Source organism: Cavia porcellus, unplaced genomic scaffold (assembly GCF_034190915.1).
Source record: "Cavia porcellus strain 051 isolate PalLab524CR breed Dunkin Hartley unplaced genomic scaffold, mCavPor4.1 scaffold_5, whole genome shotgun sequence".
In the NCBI taxonomy this organism is placed as follows: domain Eukaryota; kingdom Metazoa; phylum Chordata; class Mammalia; order Rodentia; family Caviidae; genus Cavia; species Cavia porcellus.
In genome coordinates, this window is record NW_026947488.1 from 67,418,014 (window position 1) to 67,439,746 (window position 21,733).

At 33.1% G+C, this 21,733-nt stretch overlaps 1 protein-coding gene across 5 annotated transcripts in view; it reads right to left on the bottom strand.

The window, feature by feature from the left end:
• The window catches only part of Atr (ATR serine/threonine kinase), a 98,366-nt gene that overhangs the window by 40,220 nt on the left and 36,413 nt on the right, over positions 1-21,733 (bottom strand). For all 5 annotated transcript variants that reach the window (XM_063249116.1, XM_063249114.1, XM_063249115.1 and 2 more), the window contains 9 exons: positions 20,298-20,391; positions 19,303-19,428; positions 13,963-14,169; positions 13,147-13,260; positions 9,806-9,921; positions 7,417-7,537; positions 5,988-6,125; positions 3,478-3,688; positions 743-921 (listed from right to left, as the gene is read on the bottom strand). In XM_063249116.1, coding sequence (XP_063105186.1) covers positions 743-921; positions 3,478-3,688; positions 5,988-6,125; positions 7,417-7,537; positions 9,806-9,921; positions 13,147-13,260; positions 13,963-14,169; positions 19,303-19,428; positions 20,298-20,391 — 1,306 coding nt within the window. The remainder of the gene's footprint in view (positions 1-742; positions 922-3,477; positions 3,689-5,987; positions 6,126-7,416; positions 7,538-9,805; positions 9,922-13,146; positions 13,261-13,962; positions 14,170-19,302; positions 19,429-20,297; positions 20,392-21,733) is intronic.

The following is a 21,733-nucleotide window of genomic DNA, read 5'->3' on the forward strand; positions in this document are numbered from 1 at the left end:
TCCATTGCCTTTATTTCTTCCTTACACAATTATAATATTATCATCTAAAACACTATTCTCCCGGCATTCTCATGCCTGCTACCTGATATAACCAACAAATCTCCCTACTGTAATACTCAGGCTCAAATGCAGGCTACTACTTCTCAAAGGAGAACAGAAATTCTTTGATTCATAGCCCTTTCAGATTCTTCCAACAACTGACGCAAGCATTTAGCTAAAATTACCACTGAGACTCTAATACCTTCCTATTTCAACACTCCTAGAGAAGCTTGATCAAGTTTTTGTGATTTTTGTGATCTCTTCTCTACCTAATGATTTTTGTGATCTCCTCTATGATTTTTGTGATCTCTTCTCTACCTAAATTTCTCGTCTTTTGCCATTCCAAACATTAGTACATTAGTATACATAATGCTCTTCTGCAACTCCATAGTGATTCTTCTGCCCACTACTACACATAACGAAAGAAATCATCTCTAAGCTATATCTGACCTATGGCTAACCCACTCCCATTTCTCTGCCTACTCTACATACAAGATGAGTCAAGTGTTCTTCCTTAGGGCAAATTCATATCATATACTTAAGACAGTAGGACAAAATGAGGTTTAAATTTTCTCACTAATCTTTAAGCTTGTAGAGTTATAAATAAACAGACCCAATGTAACACATAAAATGTTCAATGAAAATAACCAAAAAGATTGACAATATTAATTTTCATTAGTAATTTAGTATATCAATTTCAAACCTGTAAAAATCCAAGATGCTCTTGAATATTTTGCTTCTTTTCTATAATAAATGATTCAAAGTGCATTACGGCCCGTGTGTATGCTTTGGAACGAAAGGAAGCTACTGCCAGAGTATCTTGAGGTATGAGGTCTAGAAAGTGAGTTACACTCTGATAGTCTTCAAAATTCACAGATGATACTAGATTATAAAAAAAAAAAAAAGCATGAAGACTTACAGGATAAAATTTATCACTTTAATGATTTAACATCAACTTACTTCACTAAGTAAACTAATGTATTAGGGCATCATATTTAAGACACAACTAACAACAGGATGATTGCTCAGAGGTTCTTGCTGTAACCCTATCATTAGTATTTAGTTTAACTTTTAAATCAACTTTTTTTAAAATTTAACTTTTAAATTAATTTTACCAGTTAATTTAACTTTTTGAGCCTGTTTCTGACCTAGAAAAGGGAAATGAAGGATAAATATAAATAATTTGTAGCAAAATGGATATACCTTGAGACAATGAGGTCAAGTGAAATAAATCAGACACACAAGATCAAATATTGCATTCTTTATGTGAGAAACCCAAAGTATAAGTAAATTAAAGTTAGATAATGAAGCCGGGCATGGTGGCTCACGCCTGTAATCCCAGCACTCAGGAGGCTGAGGCAGGAGGATCCTTGAGAGTTCAAGACCAGCCTAGGCTACAAAGTGAGCTCAAGGCCAGCCTGAACTGCATAGTGAGACCCTGTCTCAAAAGGAAAAAACCTTTTTCATGATGAATATAATCTTTATGCACAGCAAACATAAACTAATAAAAATTTAAAACATTTTAAGAGGGGGAAGTATAAGTACTTGTCCTTCAATGTTATTTTAAATATTAAATTTCAATCTATGATAAATGTTAAAAGCTATAAACATGATATAAAAGATATAAGATTTACTTGTTTATTAATGATGACTGCAAAAATACTGAGAGAATATTGCTAGATACTAGGGAAAGAAAAATTAGGTAAAAAGTACTCTTTTTCTTTTCAAGTTTAAAATTTATTTTTTTTATTTATTTATTTTGTAGCCCTGGGGATTAAAACCAGCATGCTATGGAAAACACTCTGCTACATAGCTATACCTCCAATTGTTATTCTTAAAACCTAGAATTTTAATTGCAATATTAGTGAAAATGGTGCTAATAATACTTAGTTTTACAGTACCATTTTCCCATTTAGAAATAGGAAAAAATATTTAATTGTTAAATTAATGGGAAATATTTTTCTAGTCCAAAGGAAAATATTACTCAAATAATTATCTCCAAGTACAGATAAAAAAAATTGAACTCATGACCTCACACTTGCCAGGCAGGCACTTACGCCCCTGAGCTAAACCCCTAGCTCTAAGTACAGAAAAGGTTTGAAAAATAATAAACTGCTGTATGTAATAGGTATATGGACAACAAGAGAGAGACACAAATTAAGAAATTTCAACACACAGCAAAAGAATAGCTTTTACTGCCATACAGCACAACCTAGTATCTCTCTGTTTTTTGGTACTGGGGATTGAACTTACAATTGCATGCTTGCAAGGCAGGTACTTATACAGCTGAGCTAAATCTCTGGCCCAATTGCATGCTTGCAAGGCAGGTACTTATACAGCTGAGTTAAATCTCTAGAGGCCTCTTCAATGACTGTTACTCTGTCAAAAAATTTCAATTAGTCCCTAAGCCTAGGGTAGAAAATCTGTTATCAATGAGAATGGATGAGGTATAAAGAAGCAGGATTATAACCATATACTTACTAAAAGAACAAAAAAGTGATTCAGAGACATGAAGGGTATCCATTATTTTGTGCTGAACATTATTCTGCTCAAGAAATGCACATAACATAAGGGCCAATTATCAGGTTTAACTCTAATAGGATTCTTTCTTTAGTCATGTTAGCAGAACTGTAATATAAGGGGGAAATAGAGCTCTAGCAGTGATAGCAAGGTATAGTATACTGATGTGGAATATGTGTATCTTGAAAGCCTGCTGGATACCAAATATAGCAGAGACTGAGAAAAATAAGTAACAATAGTTTCTCTGTGGATCATAAGTGATATTAAAATCTCCTTAAAATTTAAAATTTAAACCAGGTATGATGGACCAAGCCTGTAACCCTAGCACTTAGAAGGCTGAAGCAGAAGGATAGCCATGAGTTTGAGGCCAATCTAGGTGACATAGTGAAATATAAAATTTAAATGTGAAAAGACATATATGTAAACATGATAAACTGAAGGGGTGACAAATAAATGAGCTAACAGTGAGAGTCAGGTTAATAATAGTAACATGTCATTTATTTTATACTTTATATATAAAATATGTATCTAATCTTTACAAATTTTATAAGGGAAACACCCTATTTTATACAAAGAAAATGTCTATTTCAAGGAAATGGGAGGAAACCACAGAGGTCTTATAATTCACTTTTTTTCTCAGGGAGTAGACACTATTACCTAATTTAAAAATTGCAAAAGCAGGTCTTTTTGGAGCTAATGCCTAAATCATAGAGTTGAAGCCAAGCATGGCAGTATATGCCTATAATCTCACTGGAGATGATGAGGCAAAAGGACCACTATGAGTTCAAAGCCAACTTGAATTATACAGTGAGACCCTGTCTTAAAAAACCAACATATAAATAAAGGAATGAATGAATGGATACAGGGAGCTAATTGTTGAGTAATTTAAAGACAGTAAACAAAAGTTTAAAAACTTACCCTTAGAGCTGACCTTATCTCTGTTCGATCTATTCTGTGGAAGTTTCTCGGCATTCAGGACCTGAAACTTGTTCCTTGCCCATTGCGTGAGATGGTCAAGCATGGAGAACACAGTTTGTGTACTAAGCTGAGACAGATCAGATGCACTGTCTTGGCTACTTATGGTATGCTGGTCATCATGTTCTAAAACTGCCATAATTTCTGCATAAACCTAAGAGAATTCATTTAATGGTTAATAACATATTAATATAACATCTTTTATTATTTATCTGACATGTAAGACTAACCATTCTAAAGCAATAATTTTCAAGAGAAAAAAAAAGATCAATAACCATCCTTGTTATAATTAAACCAAGCAAATAATAAACAGTTTAACAAAATTACAAAAATAAATGTTCTTATAGATTATTCAGTGAGTGACAAAACTATCTATCAATGATAAAAATAAGCTTAGACTAATATTTCATTCTGTCCGGACAAGTTAATTGCAGAGTAATTACATGGCTAAGTATGGGATAAAGTCTGTACTTATGTGTGAAATGTAGGAAGAAAGATAACAAGAGAATAAATTCTACTACAACAGGGTAACTATAGATAATGATAATGCACTGTGTTATGTTTTGTGTCTAGATGTCCCTCCAAAGCCTCATACAGTCATGGGGTGGGCTTGGAGACTTTGTGACTGATTCATGATTGACTGCTGGGATCAACGGTATTTGTGCTACACCTGCCCTAGGGTCGATAGCCTGCGTACATATAAGGGACCTAAAAAGGTCTCTCTCTCTCACGTCTCTGTCCCTCCCCCCCCACTTTCTTCCTTCCCTCCTCCTGTCCCTACGCTGCCTTGGCGCCAGTTGATCATGAACCGAAATCTCTATAAACTGAGATAAATAAACCTTTCCTCCTTTAATTTTGGGTGTTGCGTATTTTGTTTCAGCAACTGAGAATACTAAGATATACTGTGAAAAGAAGAGAAAAGCTTACAAGAAAGTATGTTTAATGTTTCTATTATAAAGAAGTAAATATGTAAGGATATAATTAAGTTTACCTGGTATGACTATTATACAATATATAGATGTGTCAAATATCACTTCTTACTCTATAAATTTATAGGTTAAGATTTATAAACAAAATACAGGAAAATAGTTCAGTGCATAAGGAAAGCCATCTTATAAAAGACTTAAAATTCAAAATCTATAAAAGACAAACTTGGCACTGACATTCAAAATTTCTGTATGGCAAAAGGAAGAAAAAAAGATCAAGAAGAAAATCACTGAGAAAAGACTTAAAAATATGAATGGCAACAGACTGACAAACTGATATAAAGAATATATATAGAACATCTACCAATTAATTAAAAGAATACACAAATACCTTATTATCACTGGCAACAGTTAAATAAAATATGGTAACTACATATAAGTGGGAAGAATATGTAGTAATTTTAAAAAGCATTTATCTATGTTGGCAAATTAGAAAATAAAGACCTGGGTGAGCATGCCTATAACACCAGGTACTCAAGAGGTAGAGGTAGGTGGACTGCAAGTTTAAGGCCTCAGCAACTTAGTGAGCAATGGTCTCAAAATGAAAAATAAAAAGGGTTGGAGATGTAGAACATGAGTAGAACACCTCTCGGTTCAGTCTGGAGAGAAGCGAATTATGGAACAATACTTATAGGAAGATGTCATTTAAAAAAAAGCAAAACCAATTGCATTTTTAAAAACCTAGATATATGATTAAGAATAGTAATCAAAAGGTACACAAAACTAACTGCATTTTTAAAAACTCCATATCATACTAATAATGATGACCTTAAGATATAGGCTTGGTAATGGTTTTCTTTGTAAAATTATGTGCAATTATACTTTAAGAATATAACATATTATTTATGTTGTATTAATATTATTAATATCTATTAATATTCTCTTTTTTAAAAAGTACACTGTGGGGCTAGAGTACAGTGTGGTGGTAGAGCATTTGGCTGTCATGCACAAAGCCTCGAGTTCGATTTCCTGTACCAAAAAAAATCCACAATAAATAAAAATAAATAGTGTAATATGTATGTGGTTAAAGAAAATCCAGAGCCATAAAACTTTACACAACTAAAAAGTAAAATAATTTTCTTTTCCTATATGTTTTTTTTTGGAACCGGGGATCAAACTTCGAACCTCATGCTTGCCAGGCAGGTGCTTACGCTGCTGAGCTAAATCCCCATCCCACCACCTCCCCCCACCAGTCCTACTTTTATTGACTCTACTGTTCCCCAGGAAAAATCACTACTGGTAGCTTCTGAGGCATTCTTTCAACAAGTTCTATATATACTTGGTGTATATAACATACAGTTTCTAATTTTATAATCATGTTTAAAAATGACTTTGGACATGTAACGAAACACACATAGTCAAACATAGATCTAAATTTCCTACTTATCTATATCTTTTCTAATAGTAATTACATTGCAAAAATTAAGTTTCACATGTTCACAAACCAAATAAAACGGTATTTCTCACCTCTTGCTGGTCTTCCTGATTACCACCCAACAAGACATACACTAGAATATGTGGAAGCAGATAGATGGTCACCTTGAAATCATGCTTCATCATTATGCTACAGCAGGTGAAGATTTTACTGGCAAGATCATGCCTAACCTGTAAACTCAAAAGTTTTAGTGAGAATAAGTAGTTTTACATCTTTTATTCTATTGATTGAATGTCAAAATATAACACATGAAATAATTCACTATGGCAGGGCAAGCATTCTCTATAGAGAGAGCCATATGTAACAAGCAGCAAGATTTCAATTTACCCTCTCGCAGGTCACTCCCAATATCCCCAAATGGGTGAATGCTGAAACCTTAAAGGCAACACAGTTATCTGAGCTGCCAACTGCCACAGAATGAATGATATCTCACCCACTTACAATACTGTTTTCAGTGTATAATGTTTTGTTAGTTACAAATAACCTTTCCTAATTATAACACATTTGACTTAGCTAACTTTAAACTTAGTGTTAACTCCCTAAGTGAAAAATTTAAATTATGTTATAGAACAGTACATTAAATATGAGATTCACATTATAAGCAATAAATGAAAAACTAAAGGAAAAAGTTAACTGTACACCTTAAATACAATGTTTGTCAATTTAAAAATTAAATTACTGTGGTTAAAGTCAGATTTTATTAATATTACCTAACCTCCAATTTACCAACTAATGAACTCTTTTAAATTATAAAGATTTTTTTCTTCAAATATAAAACTTTCACTTAAAACCAGAAATAAATAAAATATCCCAGAGCTAGAAGTAGTTAATTTCATACACATTTCAGTGCATTCATAAAAAAGAAAAGTATCTTGAAACTGGCACTTACAAATTTTTTTTTAAATACTGACAGAAACTTAATTTAAAACAAAAATTGAGAATTTTAATTATGCCTGAAATATTTTCTTAGAATACAGTTTATCTTTTTTCGTTCAGGCCTGTACAAATTTCATACTAAGAAAACATCAAAAATACATTTTTATTTTTGCATAAAATTTTATTTTAAAATATATTTCTATTTTAGATAATGTTTAGATGATACACTGTCCTTTAAAAAGTACAACAGAAAGATATTACATAAATCTTTTTATTATGTAAAAACTGATAAGAGCATTCACATTATATTTTAAATACATTTTACAATGTAAAAGATACACATAATGTAATAGATATTTTAAAACATATTAGTTCTATGATAAATGATTTGATAAAATAACTACCTTTTCACCAAAAATCTATTAGTAACAATAGACATAGTCTCTATTAGTAAACACTGTCTTTAAAACTTTCCCTCATTATCACTACAAATATTTTGCGTTTACTATGCATTCAGACAGATATTCTCATTTCCTTTAGAATTTGTGTACATTTGAAGAATTTTAAATAGGGTTCTCATCTTACCTTTGTTATAAGATAACCTGCCCAAGACGCTGACCATTCTGCGAAGTTATTACCTAGTTTACTTAAGTAAATTGGCTTCTTTACTTGAGACCAATCTGTTGACTTCTGCGAACTCTTGTATCTGTAATTTTGAAAATTTGCTTATTAAAAATAACATATATCTGTTTAAAACTTTTATGAAGAATAAAAAATTATATCAACTCTATTAACTTACCTAAGCATTGCTTTGTCTTTACTGAAATCTGATTAAAAATAACACTTTTACACTATCTTTTTTTTTTTTTTGGATACTGGGAATCAAACTCAGAACCTCACATTTGCTAGGCAGGCACTGTTCCACTGAGCTAAATCCCTGCCCCCCTTTAAACAAAACAAAACAAAACAAAACAAAACTAACTAGCACATACTGGGGACTGAACCTAAGGCATTCTCACTGAGCTACATCTGCAGAGCCTTAATTTTTTTATTTTGAAACAGAGTCTAGTTAAGTTGCTAAGTTGCCTAGGCTGGGCTGGAACTTGCAATCCTTCTGTCTCAGCCCCCCAGAATTCTGGAACTAAAGCCACCATACAGGCTCCGCTATACCTACGGGTGGCATGGGAAGTTATTCAAGTACTTGTAAAGACTTGAATCTATTTCTTTTCTTCAGATCCTTCCAACTCTACACCTGTGCAATAAAGACATCTTTGAAGTTCAAGCCACACAGGTACACTGTTTTTTAATATTTGTCATTGAGGGCATCTATCAAACTCAATAATTATCATACCCGTTAATACCTGCAGCCCATTGCTTGATGTTTTCTTTCTTTCATAAGTCTTATTATCCTTGGTGGCTTTAATGTCTGGCTGAACCATTTAATAAAACTAAGTACTTCTCAATGACTTTCTTCTCTATTCAATTATCAAGACTCCTTTACTGATACAAAAATATCTTCACTTTCAAAATCAACTATGGAGATATCTCATTCAGTTTCTACAGTTTTCTAAATTTTTAGTTCTTTTACCCAGTTACTCCAACATATCTGCCCTCTCTCACTGGTTATTTTTTGTCCCTTCACCATGTTAATATCTATGATATTCTCATAGATGAGGAGATCTATGATCATTCACATTAGCTCTCTCTTGGTAACAGCCTTTACTGATTCCATTGCCACATACTCTACCACCTGTACCCACCTGCCAGTCTCCCATCCTTACACCAGTTTAAATGACTTTCTTTCCTAGCGTGATACTGAGAATACTACACTGGCAGAAGAAAACCACTAATTAGCTTACTATAGACATGTATACATTATATATATATATATATATATATACACTATATATATATATACACACTATATATATATATATATATATATATATATATATAGAGAGAGAGAGAGAGAGAGAGAGCCTCTGTCATTTTCCACAGTGGTTACTCCAAATCATCACCACTCTCCCTCCTCACATCACCACTCTCCTCAAATCACCTATACTTTACCTTTTACTATTATGAAGAGTAAGATCTTACTCCCTTTAGGCCTAATTCCCCATCAGAGCTGTGACTGTCCTAGTTTGGAGGCTGCTCAAGTACCACTCAGGTACTATTGTTGAGGTACTAGCCAGGTTCAGCCCAGTCACATACTGATGGTTTCTTTTTAAATTATTTCTGTGGTAATTTTGAACTGTAGTTGGTCTGTCTAAAAATTGTATCTTCTAAGTATAAGTATCCTTCAATCTACATTTATTGATTATATATAAATAGCTCAACTGAAAAAAAAAGTTTTTGGGATTCTAAAGATTCAACTCAGGGCCCTTGAACTGAGCCACATTCCTAGCCTTTTACTGAAAAAAATCTCAAGGGGATATGCATATAGTCTGAAGAAATTTTATATCTCCTCAGGCCCTATGAAGTATCAAACAATCTAAGCTACAAAACCTACTAGATGGCTAATCTGGTATTTTACTATTTCATACAAAAGAGAGTCAACTCCAATTTAACTGCCCTTACTGCTTCTTATTTTATGAGGCAGTAATTTCAATGAGCAGATCTCAGCTAGATAAATCTAACTTCCACCAGTTAGGAAACATCTAATCTCTCAGATACAAAAGTACATCATAAGAACTCTCATTGCTTGCGTAAGGTCACTTTTATACATAACCACTTGAAAGTTGTTTCCTACAAACTCAGCTCTTTTTATTTTTTATTTTGAAACAGTCTCATTAAGTTGTTTAAGCTGGCCTCAAACATGGTGTTTCTGGCCTTATCCTTGTGAAAAGCTGGAATTACATGTGTGTGCTACCATGGTTGGTTAAAAACACTTTTAATGCTACAAAACTTTATGAAAAATACTGATGTCTATCAAGTAAAAAAAAATTGTGAAAATAGCTGAAATGAATTTACATACCTAGTATTTAGATGAGGTTCTAATATTTCCCGAACATGCTCAGGAAATCTCTTCCACAACTGGTGACCTGGGCCATTATTCTGCATCTCTCTACAGTCATAAATAGAAAGTAACTCCTACAAACACATATTTTATAATCGTTAAGTTCACAGTGAAACTGATAAACCTTTTTATTACTTAGTGTACTACATATAATGTGCATAGAAAAATAAACAGTCATAAAACTAGACCTGGGAACTTCCATCGGATATTTATTTCAATGCCTAGAACCATTTATGTAACTTATTTAGGGATCTGAAGCTATGGCAGCTTGAATATGAAACTAGTTTATGATACTATGCAATGTAAGATTAATTTGGAGAAAAAAAGGTATTTTCTATGTTTGTAAAATTATACTCCTTGAATTTTTTCTTTTGGTGTTAGGGATAGATCTTATAGCCTTTCATGCTAACCATGAGCTCTACCACTGAGCTGTACCTCCATCCTTACAATTTGATATTTTTCTGAGTTATGATGAAAGCAATGATATATTTAAACAGTAAACACACACACACACACACAGACACACACACACAGAGGTTATCTCAAATGGTAGGAAATAAAATGGTAAGCTTAATATTCTGAAAACAGATGTTAAAGACCAATTTACTTACTACGTAGGCCTACAGATTAAATGGTTAAACTTTCCTTTCTAGTTTTTTATTTTTTTTTTAAAAGGACTTTGTAAGTGAAAAAAATTTCTTAGTTTCTAAATATTTGTTTAAAACAGGACACAGAATATACTATCTTTAATCACGTATTCTTTCCTATTCCACTGAAAATTTGTAATAGATGTTTTCCTGATACTTACTAAATATTAACACCATCTGATAAAATATGTACTTTACATTTATGCTAAGAAAGCCTTTAAAAAGTTCAGAGTACCTAAACTCCCATGTTTCACTTAACTTTAAAATGTTATGAAAATTTTGTTTGGAGCCAGACTTTTCTGCTGATTTTGAAGTCATTGGAAAAGTAATCTTCTTAATTTCCAATTACAGACTTACTATATCAGCAATTCTCTTTTTGGTTTCAGGACCATCTAGACTCTCAAAAACACATGCTTAGATTTAAAGGCCTTGCTTCTCACTTTATTGAAAAAAGTAGTTAGAAGACCTCCAAAACTTCCAAGATATTTGTGCCTTTACAATATGTATTCTTTCTCGCTCTGAGGACCTGGGTTGTTCCTGTTTGTTTATTATTTATTTATTTAACTTATTTGGTACCAGGGATCGAACTCATGACTTCTCACTTGCCAGGCAAGTGCTTATGCCAGCCAAAGGTAAATTTGTTTTTAAAATATTTTTTGGTACCAAGATTTGAACTCAGGATCTTGTTTTTGTCAGGCAGATATGTGTGCCACTGAGCTATATCCCCAGGCCAGTTCCTGTTTTAAATTAAGGCTACTCTTTCCACTTGTATGTTATACTCCATACCTCTCTGCCTAAATATTACCTCAGGGCTGGGATGTAGATCAGAGGTAGAATGCATGTTTAGCCTATATACCCTACACCCATTCTAGAGAACATAAAAACATACTATCATTTTTTCCACTTTTATTCCTCTTTCCATTGCAGGGAACATAGAAACATACTATTAGTTTTTCCATCTTTACTCTTCTTTCCTTCCCAGTTACTCTTCCATTCATTTCTTCTCCTTGGTAACAATGTTCATGAAGAGTTTCTCAAATTTCTTTAACTCCTTTCTTCCTGCATGTTCTTTAAAACTGGTCTTGTCAAGGTCACAATGACCACCTTGTTATTAAACAGCCCATTGGCAATTCTCAATCTTAAATTCTTATTCCTGGGAAATATATGTTATGGATTAAAAACTAGTGGTCAACTTAACACCAGCTGAATTAAATCAGCATGCTGCTGAGCATAAATGTTCCATCTGAGGAAAGTTGCCAGCATAAACAGAGACGTGGAGAAGAGCTAGGCATTGTGGCTTTCTCTAAGTGTTGCTGTTTGAGCTGCTGATTCTCCTGGAGGAGCTTGTCATGACTAGCTTCCCCAGGTGTGAGTTCGACCACTGCCATCGGAGTGGCTTAGGACCTTGTTGGTGACAGTGGCTGTGGTCCACTTTGAGGGAGCTCTGGTCCTTACATCGAGTATTGCTTCCTGGCTCCAGGGGGGAAAATGTGTGCTGTTTTATCTCCAAGTGTAGCCTGTCATGGTTGCTTCCTGGCATGTACTTGACTGTTCTTCGCATCAGAGGAGCTCAGGACCTCTGTGTTGCTGAGGATGACTATGGTACTTTTCAGTGCAGCCCTGGTCCTTATTTTAAAAGTGAGTGTGACTTCTCGGCTTCAGATAGAAACCTCAACCTACCAGTACATCTCCACCCCGCTGGCACAGACTTTCTAGCTTCCACCACTGATTTTGGGGCCTTCCCAGCACAGATCTGTAAAACAGATTGGTGAAGTCCTTCTTGTGGGCTCTTAAAGTTGGACTCATGGGAGGCATTGTCATGAGCTCTCGTCTTCATCTGGACTCACGCAGGACATTGCTGTGGGACCCAGGCCTTTGGGTCTTCAGTTATAGACAGATTTCCTGCACTTTCTTTTAACGCTGGGTGACCATCATAAAATAGTATTTTATATTCTGTGTCCTCATTCTAATTGTTTTCCTCACAACCCCTGACTAATACAATATGTATGCTCCCTGAATGTATCTATCTTTCTTTCTTTTTTTTTTTTGGTAAAAGCAAAGCACTGAACACAACCTAAATGCTGTAAGCAAATTTCTTCAAAAAACTATGGTATATATGATTATTAACAAGTCATTAAGAAGAATGAATTGAAGATAAAAGGATAATTGAAAGAAATAGTGAATGCTTAAAATTTTGCTTTGTTTGAGACAGAGTATTGCTATGCAATGTATGCTGGCATTGAACTCACTCTGTAGCCCAATCTGGCCTCAAACTCATGGCAATCTTTCTGCCTCAGCCTCCCAAGTGCTGGGATTACAAGCAGGCATCACTATACAAGGCTGCTAAAATTTTAAATGTCTTGCATTGATCAGTTGTTAATTACAGAGTATCTTGAATATTATAATCAAACTTATTTTAAGGAGAAAGCCATACATTTCTGTGTACATTAAAAATCTTCAGATACCTGTAATAAAATGTTAAAAGAGTTATTTCTGTACTCTCTAAAGTGTTTAAGATGAATTTGTAGTATTTTGATGATGAAAATGATAGCTAAAATAAATATAAAATTCATAAATATAAAATTTACAACTGTCTTACTAGATGTCATCAGTGTAAAGCCAGTATTGATTACTATGGGCAAACATTTTTACCTGAATGGCATAAGCAGCTGAATCTTGAGCTCGGCTGTTATCTGCATATGCAAGGTAAGCTCTTGTTAACTCCATCAATAACCCATATGCAAAATTTAAATCTTCTACTCCAGCCTCAAAAAAAAAAAAAAAAACAGAAAAAAAGAAAAGGTGATATTTGGCATATAAATTGTTTTAAGGTGAACTGTACCTTCTGTGGTGAATTAATTCCCTAAGTAAATTTAATTCAGAAAAAGAAAAGAATACGGTTCAAACTAAGGCTAAAAAGTAATCTATAGCTACGAAATCAAAATATAAATCTCTTTAGGCTATTTTTTTTAAGAATATTACAATCATTCAATTTCTGAACAGCTCTAGTAATTTGCATTGTATGTTTTTCTTTCTTCAAAAAAACTCAAAAATATAGCACTCCCCAAATTTCAATCTATAGAACGGGCCATTTTACAGGGATTTTTGAAACTCGTTTGACTACAAAATGCTTTTTAAAACACTATTACAATACCCTGGGAAACTAGTTTCCCATGCAAACAGCAGTAATAGTATTTAAACAGTAATATTTAAATAATTAAGCTTCAAGTACTGTCATAATTAGATTAGGGAGATTTAATTGCAAGAACACAGCACAGTAGATTTGGCTCAAATTTTATTGCTTTTGGCTAAAAGGCTTCACAGTAGTATTAAGAAATAAAATTAGAGTTACCCAAATTTTTTTACTTAGATCAAACTGGTACTAAGAATAATTTAAATTGTTCTTTGTAAATGAAACATATAAACTCAATGAATAGAGAAATCTTATTTCAAATTATCACTTCTTACCACAAATGTAAAGTCTTTTCCTTGGGTTTCAGTTGTTGAGAAATCTAATCGACCTGGATCTATTGCTCCCAACTCCCCTAAACATTCTCCACAGAGTAAGCGAGCTTGAGAGTTTGCATCTTGACAACCTTTCAAAAGTACTGTCACCAACTGTGAGATAACAGGTTCTACTGTTTCACTATCAGTTGCGTATTTTATCAGTTTTTCCTAAAATAAAAGAAAGAAAGTTTATACATAACTTCTATAAACTCATATATTCTCCTACAGCAGTGAGGGCAAACCTTTTAGAGGTTTCAAAAATATAAACAGTCCACTGCAGCATGCGTGCCATAGGTTTGTCACTACTCTACTAAAACCAAAAGGCTTAAGGATATTAAGGAAATCTGACATAGACACTAACGAACTTAATTTTTCTATCAACAACCCTTTTCAACTGATTTTTAGTGAATTCACATAACTCATGAAAGGTTACCATATGACTAGAATCACTAAGTGTCTTAGTGACCTATTAAAAGTTACTTTTATGGTATTATGCAAAAAAGAGTAGTTTTATCTCAATGAATTCAATCTAATGGGAAAATATACATGTAAATAATGAAAATATATGATATGTATAGTGAAAACACAAGATGAAGCAGTGAAGATAAAAAAACTAGATAACTCTATAGGATGGTAGTTATTTCAGTAAATATGGAAGAACAACTATTAGATAAAAGATTGAAAAGCACTGCATTTAAAATTAGTAGAAAAAATAAAAACCGGAAAAAGACTGTCAATCTTTTTTGGGAAAAGAAGTAGGATTAAAGAGACAACGAGAAAACATGTTGGTTTAAGTATTTTTTTTCAAAAAATGCCTGGGTTCATTTCTGGATTTTCTATATCACTGGCCTGTATGTCTAATTTCATGCCAATATTATGCTGTTTTTGTTTCCATGGCTCTGTGGTGTATTTTGAAATCAGGTATCATGCTGACTGTGGCATAATGTTTTTTCAAACCTCAAAATGCTTTGGCTACTGGGAGGAATTTTAGGATTGTTTTTTCTAGTTCTGCAAAGAATGTCATTGGTATTTTGATGTGGACCCAATCTCTGGATAATTTTTAGTTCTGTGGCCAACAGTATTAATTATCATAATCTATGAATGTGAAAGCTCTTCCTATCTTCTATTTCTTTCTTCAGTGTTTTTTTATTTTTACTGTAGATGTCTTTCATTTCCTTGGTTAGGCTGATTCCTTCTTGGTACACCCCCTCCCCCAGCTTTCTGAGGTTATTGTGCACAATGGGACTGCTTTCCTGATTTATTTTTTAGCAAGTTTATTACTCGTATATAGGAAAGCTACTGATTTTTTTTAAATGTTGATTTTATATATTTTATTGCTTTGCTGAATTTATCAGTTTTAAAAGATTTTGATGGGCTCTTTTGGGTTTTCTAGGAACAGAATCATGTCATCTGTAAATAGAAATAACCAGATTTTCTCCTTTCCAATTTATATACCTTATATTTCTTTCTTTTGTGTGATTTTTCTGGCTAGTTTTTAGTGCTATACATACAAACACAAGTGTTGAGAATGGACATCTTTGTCTTATTCCTGACTTTAGAGGAAATGCTTCCAGTTTTTGCCCCATTTAGTATGGTATGACTATGGGATTGCTGAATATATGTTGAGATATGATCTTTTTATACCCAATTTATATGAGATTTTTACCATCAAAGGCTATTACATTTTATTAAAGTCTTTTCTGTATCAAGATGATATGTGATTTTTTTTTCTCCTTTATTCTTTTTTTTTTTTTTTTTTTTGTCTTTTTCATTTTTTATCGGTACCAGGGATCGAACTCACGACTGCCTGCTTGCAAGGCGCCTGTCTTGAAGCAGGCAGTCGTGAGTTCGATCCCTGGTACCGATAAAAAATGAAAAAGACAAAAAAAAAAAAAAAAAGACAGGCGCTTATGCCGCTGAGCTAAATCCCCAGCCCCTTCTCTTTTATTCTAATGATGTATATTACATTTATTGATCTGCATATGGTAAGCTAACCTTGCAACCTGGAATGAAATCAATTTGATTGTGGTATATGACTTTTTACTATAATGTTGAATTTGATTTGTAGGTTTTTTGTTTTTTTTTTTACCAGTACCAGGGATTGAACTCACAACTTCACGCTTGCCAGGTAGGCACTGTGCCACTGAGCTATATCCCCAGCCCCGATTTGTAGTTATTTTACTGAAGATTTTGGCATCTATACTCACCAAGGATATTGGTCTATAGTTTTCTTTTTTTGTCATGTTCTTACCAGCTTTTGGTAGCAGGGTAATACTGACTTTGTAAAATAAATTTGGAACAGTTACTTTCCATTTTATCGAATAGTTTGAGAAGTACTGATATTAATTCTTCCCTAGGGGCTGGGGATTTAGCTCAGCAGCATAAGCGCCTGCCTTGCAAGCATGCAGTCGTGAGTTCGATCCCCAGTACCAATAAAAAGGAAAAAGACAAAAAAAAAAAAAAAAAAAGAAAAAAGAAAAAAATTCTTCCCTAAAATTCTGGTAAAATTTAGCAGTGAATCCATCTGGTCTTGGGTTTTTCTTGGTTGGGAGACATTTATTACTGCTTCAATTTCATTGCTTGTTAGTGATCTATTCAGGCATTTTATGGAGTCTTCATTCAATTTTGAGAGGTCATATGGCTCAATAAATTTGTCCAATTCTACTACACTTTAAAATTTCTCAGCATATTTCTTATTTCCTAATGATGCCCTGCATTTCAGTGGTGTCTGTTGTAGTAATTCCTTCCTCACATTTGGGCTTTCTCTCTCTTGTTTTTGGTTCAGCTAAGGGTTTCAATTTTCAATTTTATCTTTTCAAAGAATCATTCCATTTTTTCAGTTATCTTTTCAAAGAATCATTTTATCTTTTAATCATAGTAAAATAATTTTATCTTTTCAAAGAATCATTCCATTTTTTCAGTTATCTTTTCAAAGAATCATTTTATCTTTTAATCATAGTAAAATAATTTTATCTTTTCAAAGAATCATTCCATTTTTTTCAGTTACCCTTTTCCACATATACTGTCTAGCTTTAAAAAAAAATGGTAACTAAAAAATGAACAAAAAACTGGCATTTTTATTCACATTCCATTAAATTCATGAATTATCCAATAAAAGGTATTTTCCATTTGTTTAAATCTATAGTTGTCTATATTTGCAGAAGTGTTTTAGAGTTCACAGATTTTCTGCTAAGCTTTTTCTCAGCTACATTATCTTTTCATGCTCTTGTAAATGAGATTTTCCAATAAAATTTTCACCTGACTACTGTTTAAGAGTACTGATCTTTCTATGTTAATATTATATTCTATTTTACTGAATTCATTTGTGGTCTGAGTTAACATTATCTGTAGCTCTTTAAAATTCCCAACATGTTACACTCTGGTGCTGCTGGAATATGGCTGGGAAGACATTTGTCTCTAGGTTTTTATTTTATTCTTTTTTCCTTGTGGATCTTTAAGCGCTCCTTGACTCTAAAATTTTATTTTTTTCTTACCAATCTATAATAAATCTATCCAACTATACACCAATGCTAATCTAAATTTATTCTTACTTTAAAAAATACTCTTTAACAGTCTACAGCAACTATGCCTTACATAGTCAGACTATTCAATTTGTACTGTGACTCCTGCAAGAGAGCACTTTCCTTTTTGTTCTATTGGGTAATCCATTAGTAGTAGAGTTTTATTGAAGGAATACTTGTCAGGAAATTACCAGGTGTGATTTATCTTTTGTGTTATAGGTAGTAAGCAGTTCTGGCTTTTTCCTAAGAATACAAGAAATTACCTTGAGTTCTCCCATTTGATAATTTCAATTTAGCAGGCAATGACTGAGACATAGTCACTTTACATTAGAATATAATTGTGCCATCTGCTTGGAAACAATCTAAATAAGAAATCTTTGTGCTGGGGGCTGGAGATTTAGCTCAGTGGCATAAGCGCCTGCCTCGCAAGCAGGCAGTTGTGAGTTCGATCCCCAGTACCGATGAAAATGAAAAAGACAAAAAAACAAAAGAAATCTTTGTGCCAAGAAGAGATCCTTTATTAATTAGTCTTTATTACATTAAAAAGCTACAAGTCCTTGAATAATTTAATTATATGAAACTCATGTAGAGATCTATGGCAAGATCTACACAGGACAGTTTAGTTTAGTTTAGGGCAAGAATTGAGGCCACGACACTGACAGTACACATACACAGTCAGGAAGGCATATCATTTAAGCTGTAAGAAATTCAAGTTTCCTCACATCTAGTGGAAATCTTCTCCAGGTTAGCTGCTATCTACTATGATTATAGAAGCTCATTGCCCCAGAAATCACATGTATTCACTACCATTATGTATGTCTTTTTTTCCTAAGTAAATGCTTACTTCTATCATGGAGAGACACATACCCTAGTTTTATATGCCAGTAAGTCTTGAGGGTCTTTAGGTCCCTATGTCTTACCATACAGGTTACTGATATGTAAAAGTTTAATTCAGTTAATTTTTTAGAAGTTATATGCTTACAGTGATCTGGTATTTTAAATACTAGTTTTTACTAACATCAAGGTTAGGGATAACCTATATTATGTTGCTAAATAAGCCTTCATTAAACCAGTTAATTTGATCTTTAATATGACAGACATCTATAGAAAATTATTTCTGAAGACTCATAAACTACTGATACACAAATACATGAATCTTAGGAACATTTTCTGAACCATGAAATCATGACCCTTTGACAACAACAAATTGCAGATCTCTAGGACTCAGGCTAATGGGTATCTCATCAATTACTGACTTTTTTTTGGTGGGGGGACTGGGGATTGAACTCAGGACCTTGCGCTTGCCAGGCAGGCACTTTTGCCACTGAGCTAAATACCCAGCCCAATTACTGACTCTTAGATTTGATAAACTAGGAAAAAGAAAAATTAAATATTTCATTGAGTCTAAAAATTGCATCTGTTGAGTGTCAAATAAAAATGTTGATCTATTATCTTTTCTTTAAACCTCTAACTTTTCTTTCCTAGAGCATTTATGTATTTTGTCTTTTTGAGGCAGTGTCTTGCTAAGTAGTTCAAGCTGGCCTTGAGCTCATTTTGTAGCCCATGCTGGTCTCAAATTTGCAACAATTCTCCTGCTTCAGCCTCCCAATCCTATCGTTTTTATATTATATCATCTTAACATTCTGATTATTTTTACATTAGGAATATCTTTATTAAATTATTGAATGGTGCATAGTCTTCAGAACTGTGTCCTTTTTTTATTAATAGTACATGTTTGTAGTGTACAATGATTACATTTATTGTGGGGAATTGAACTTACCTGATTTTTATACAAAATTTCTTTAAGGCTGGTAAGGGCATGAATACGAACATCTACATTTTCATGTTGAATTGCTTTCATGGATAGCTGAAGAGTTGTTTGAAGACCAGTACTCTCAGATGTTTCCTATAAAAAGCACATAGAGATACGCCTAAGTATTACCTTTACGACCATTTCCAAAGGCCTGAATTTCCTGTATAAATCAGACTACGCACATTGGCTTTAAAAATTAATGAAATTTCCATCTCTTCCTTTCCAAAGTATATGCAATAGTTAGTAATTCTCCAGAAAAAAGATTTTATTCTAAAATCTTTAAACCTAAAGATTTTATTGCAACTAAATAGAAAATTATTTCTCTAAAACAAATGCTTTTTGATTAAAAATACAAGCTTTCCCTGACTTACAGAGGGCTATATTATAGCACTGAACCAAGACTATGGACAACATAAATAATTCAACCTTCTCCTTTCACTACTTAATGTGATACCCAAGGTCAAGTATTCTACTTTCTGCCTGGAAATGCTATGAAACTATCATTAATATTTTCATAATTTCAGAGAGCTCATTACACTTCAGAATGTTGGAACTATGTATTCTTGCCCTTCTAAGGCTCAGAAATCATTTAGACCTGACTATAGCATAATGTGCAGCACAACAAAACTAGAATCCTCCCACAGTTTTCTTTCTTCTGGCAGAACATACAATTAGGACAACTTCTTTCTTGGAACTGCAAAGATTTATTGACCTAGGTGGTAAAATTTCAAGAACAGTATTTGTTCTCTGGCCTATCAAATGCTATACATCTTTGATCTAAATGCTAAAACTTCCCACCAAAAGGCATGGATTTATGGAATCATTATCTAATCACAAGGAAATAGCTACCATGATATGATCATATTATCCATACATTTAATTTCAAAGGATCTTTACTGAATGTATTAGAAGTTGCAAACAATTTCTTATCTGTATCTTCCAAATCATAATTTAAAAAATACCTTTCTGTATTCCAGGAGAACTGCTTTTATCTTTTTTAATTCTGGATGATCAGGTAAAAAATATATTTCATGAAGAAAATCTTGCACAGCATCCCTAATGGTTAGATGAAATACAAAGAATTATTTGCCAAGAACATGAATACTACTGTTCCAATACTAATATTTGGGTCCAAATATAAGTCCAGTACCTCTAATTTTAGTCTTCATCAACTCACGCAACAAATATATATTAAATAACTAGTATGCACCAGATTGCACTAAGTTCTGTGCTACATACGTAAGAATAATAAATGAAGCAAAAATAGTTCTCCATTCAGGGAGTTTAATTTCTTCTATTTAATACGGTGTGAGAAATTTTTCTTATTATATACGCTTTGAAAACATGAGAAAAATGATAGAACAAACAGCATCTAGAACAAACAGCACAGATGTGAATACTTACACAGTAATCTAAGAGTATTTGAAAAATGATCTAAACTGGTGATTCCACTGTTCTAACATATGCAAAAATACAAAATAACAGTAAAATAACAGTATTTTGAATGAATAAAAACATTGTTTCTTCTGTACTTTTTCCTTGATTGGAAAATCAGTGGAAATGATTAAAAAGAATTACAATAGAATAAAGGTGAGTAGGTAAATAATTAGTATGTACTTAAATCCTAACTTTTAAGGAAGAAACTATGACATAGAACAGTTTGTGAAAAAATTTTCATGTGAAGACTAAAAAGCAGCTGGAGTCAAAAGAGCCCAAGCATGATGGTGCATACGTCTCATCCCAACACCCTGGAGGGTGAAGGAGAATCACCATGAATTAGAGGCCACACATTAAGTTCATGGATAGCTGAGGCTACACAGTAAGTTCAAGGCCAGCCTGAATTAGAGGCTACACAGTAAGTTCAAGGCCAGCCTGTACTATATAACAAGACCTTGTCTCAAAAAACAGTAACAAAACAAAAGAAATAAGATGTAGCTAGCTTTCTGAAAGCCTTGAGTGATATGAAATCTATCTGTTAGAAACAGAAAACTATAAAACATCACTGTATACTGAGATGATGCAGATCAAGAAATTTTTTTTTTTAGTAGCACAAGCTGACCTTGAAGTCACTATGTAACTCAGGCTGGCCTCGAATTGCAGTGATTCTATTGTCTCAGCCTCCTGAGTACTGGGATTACAGGTGTGTGCCACCACACTAGAAAGAGATGCTTTTAAAAGGGCATTCTAGAAATAATATCAAGAAAAATGAAGTAAAAGCTAAAGTAAGGGAGACTGGCTCAAAGCTTAATGCAATGAAGTAATAAGGGTTTCCAAGTAGGTAATAGAGAGAAAATAGATAAATAACCCCTTCTTAATCTTTCTTAAGTTACTTGATTGTCTTTTAATTGTACTAACAAAGGTACATTTAGTTTTACCTTGTCAGATTTAAAGAAAAATA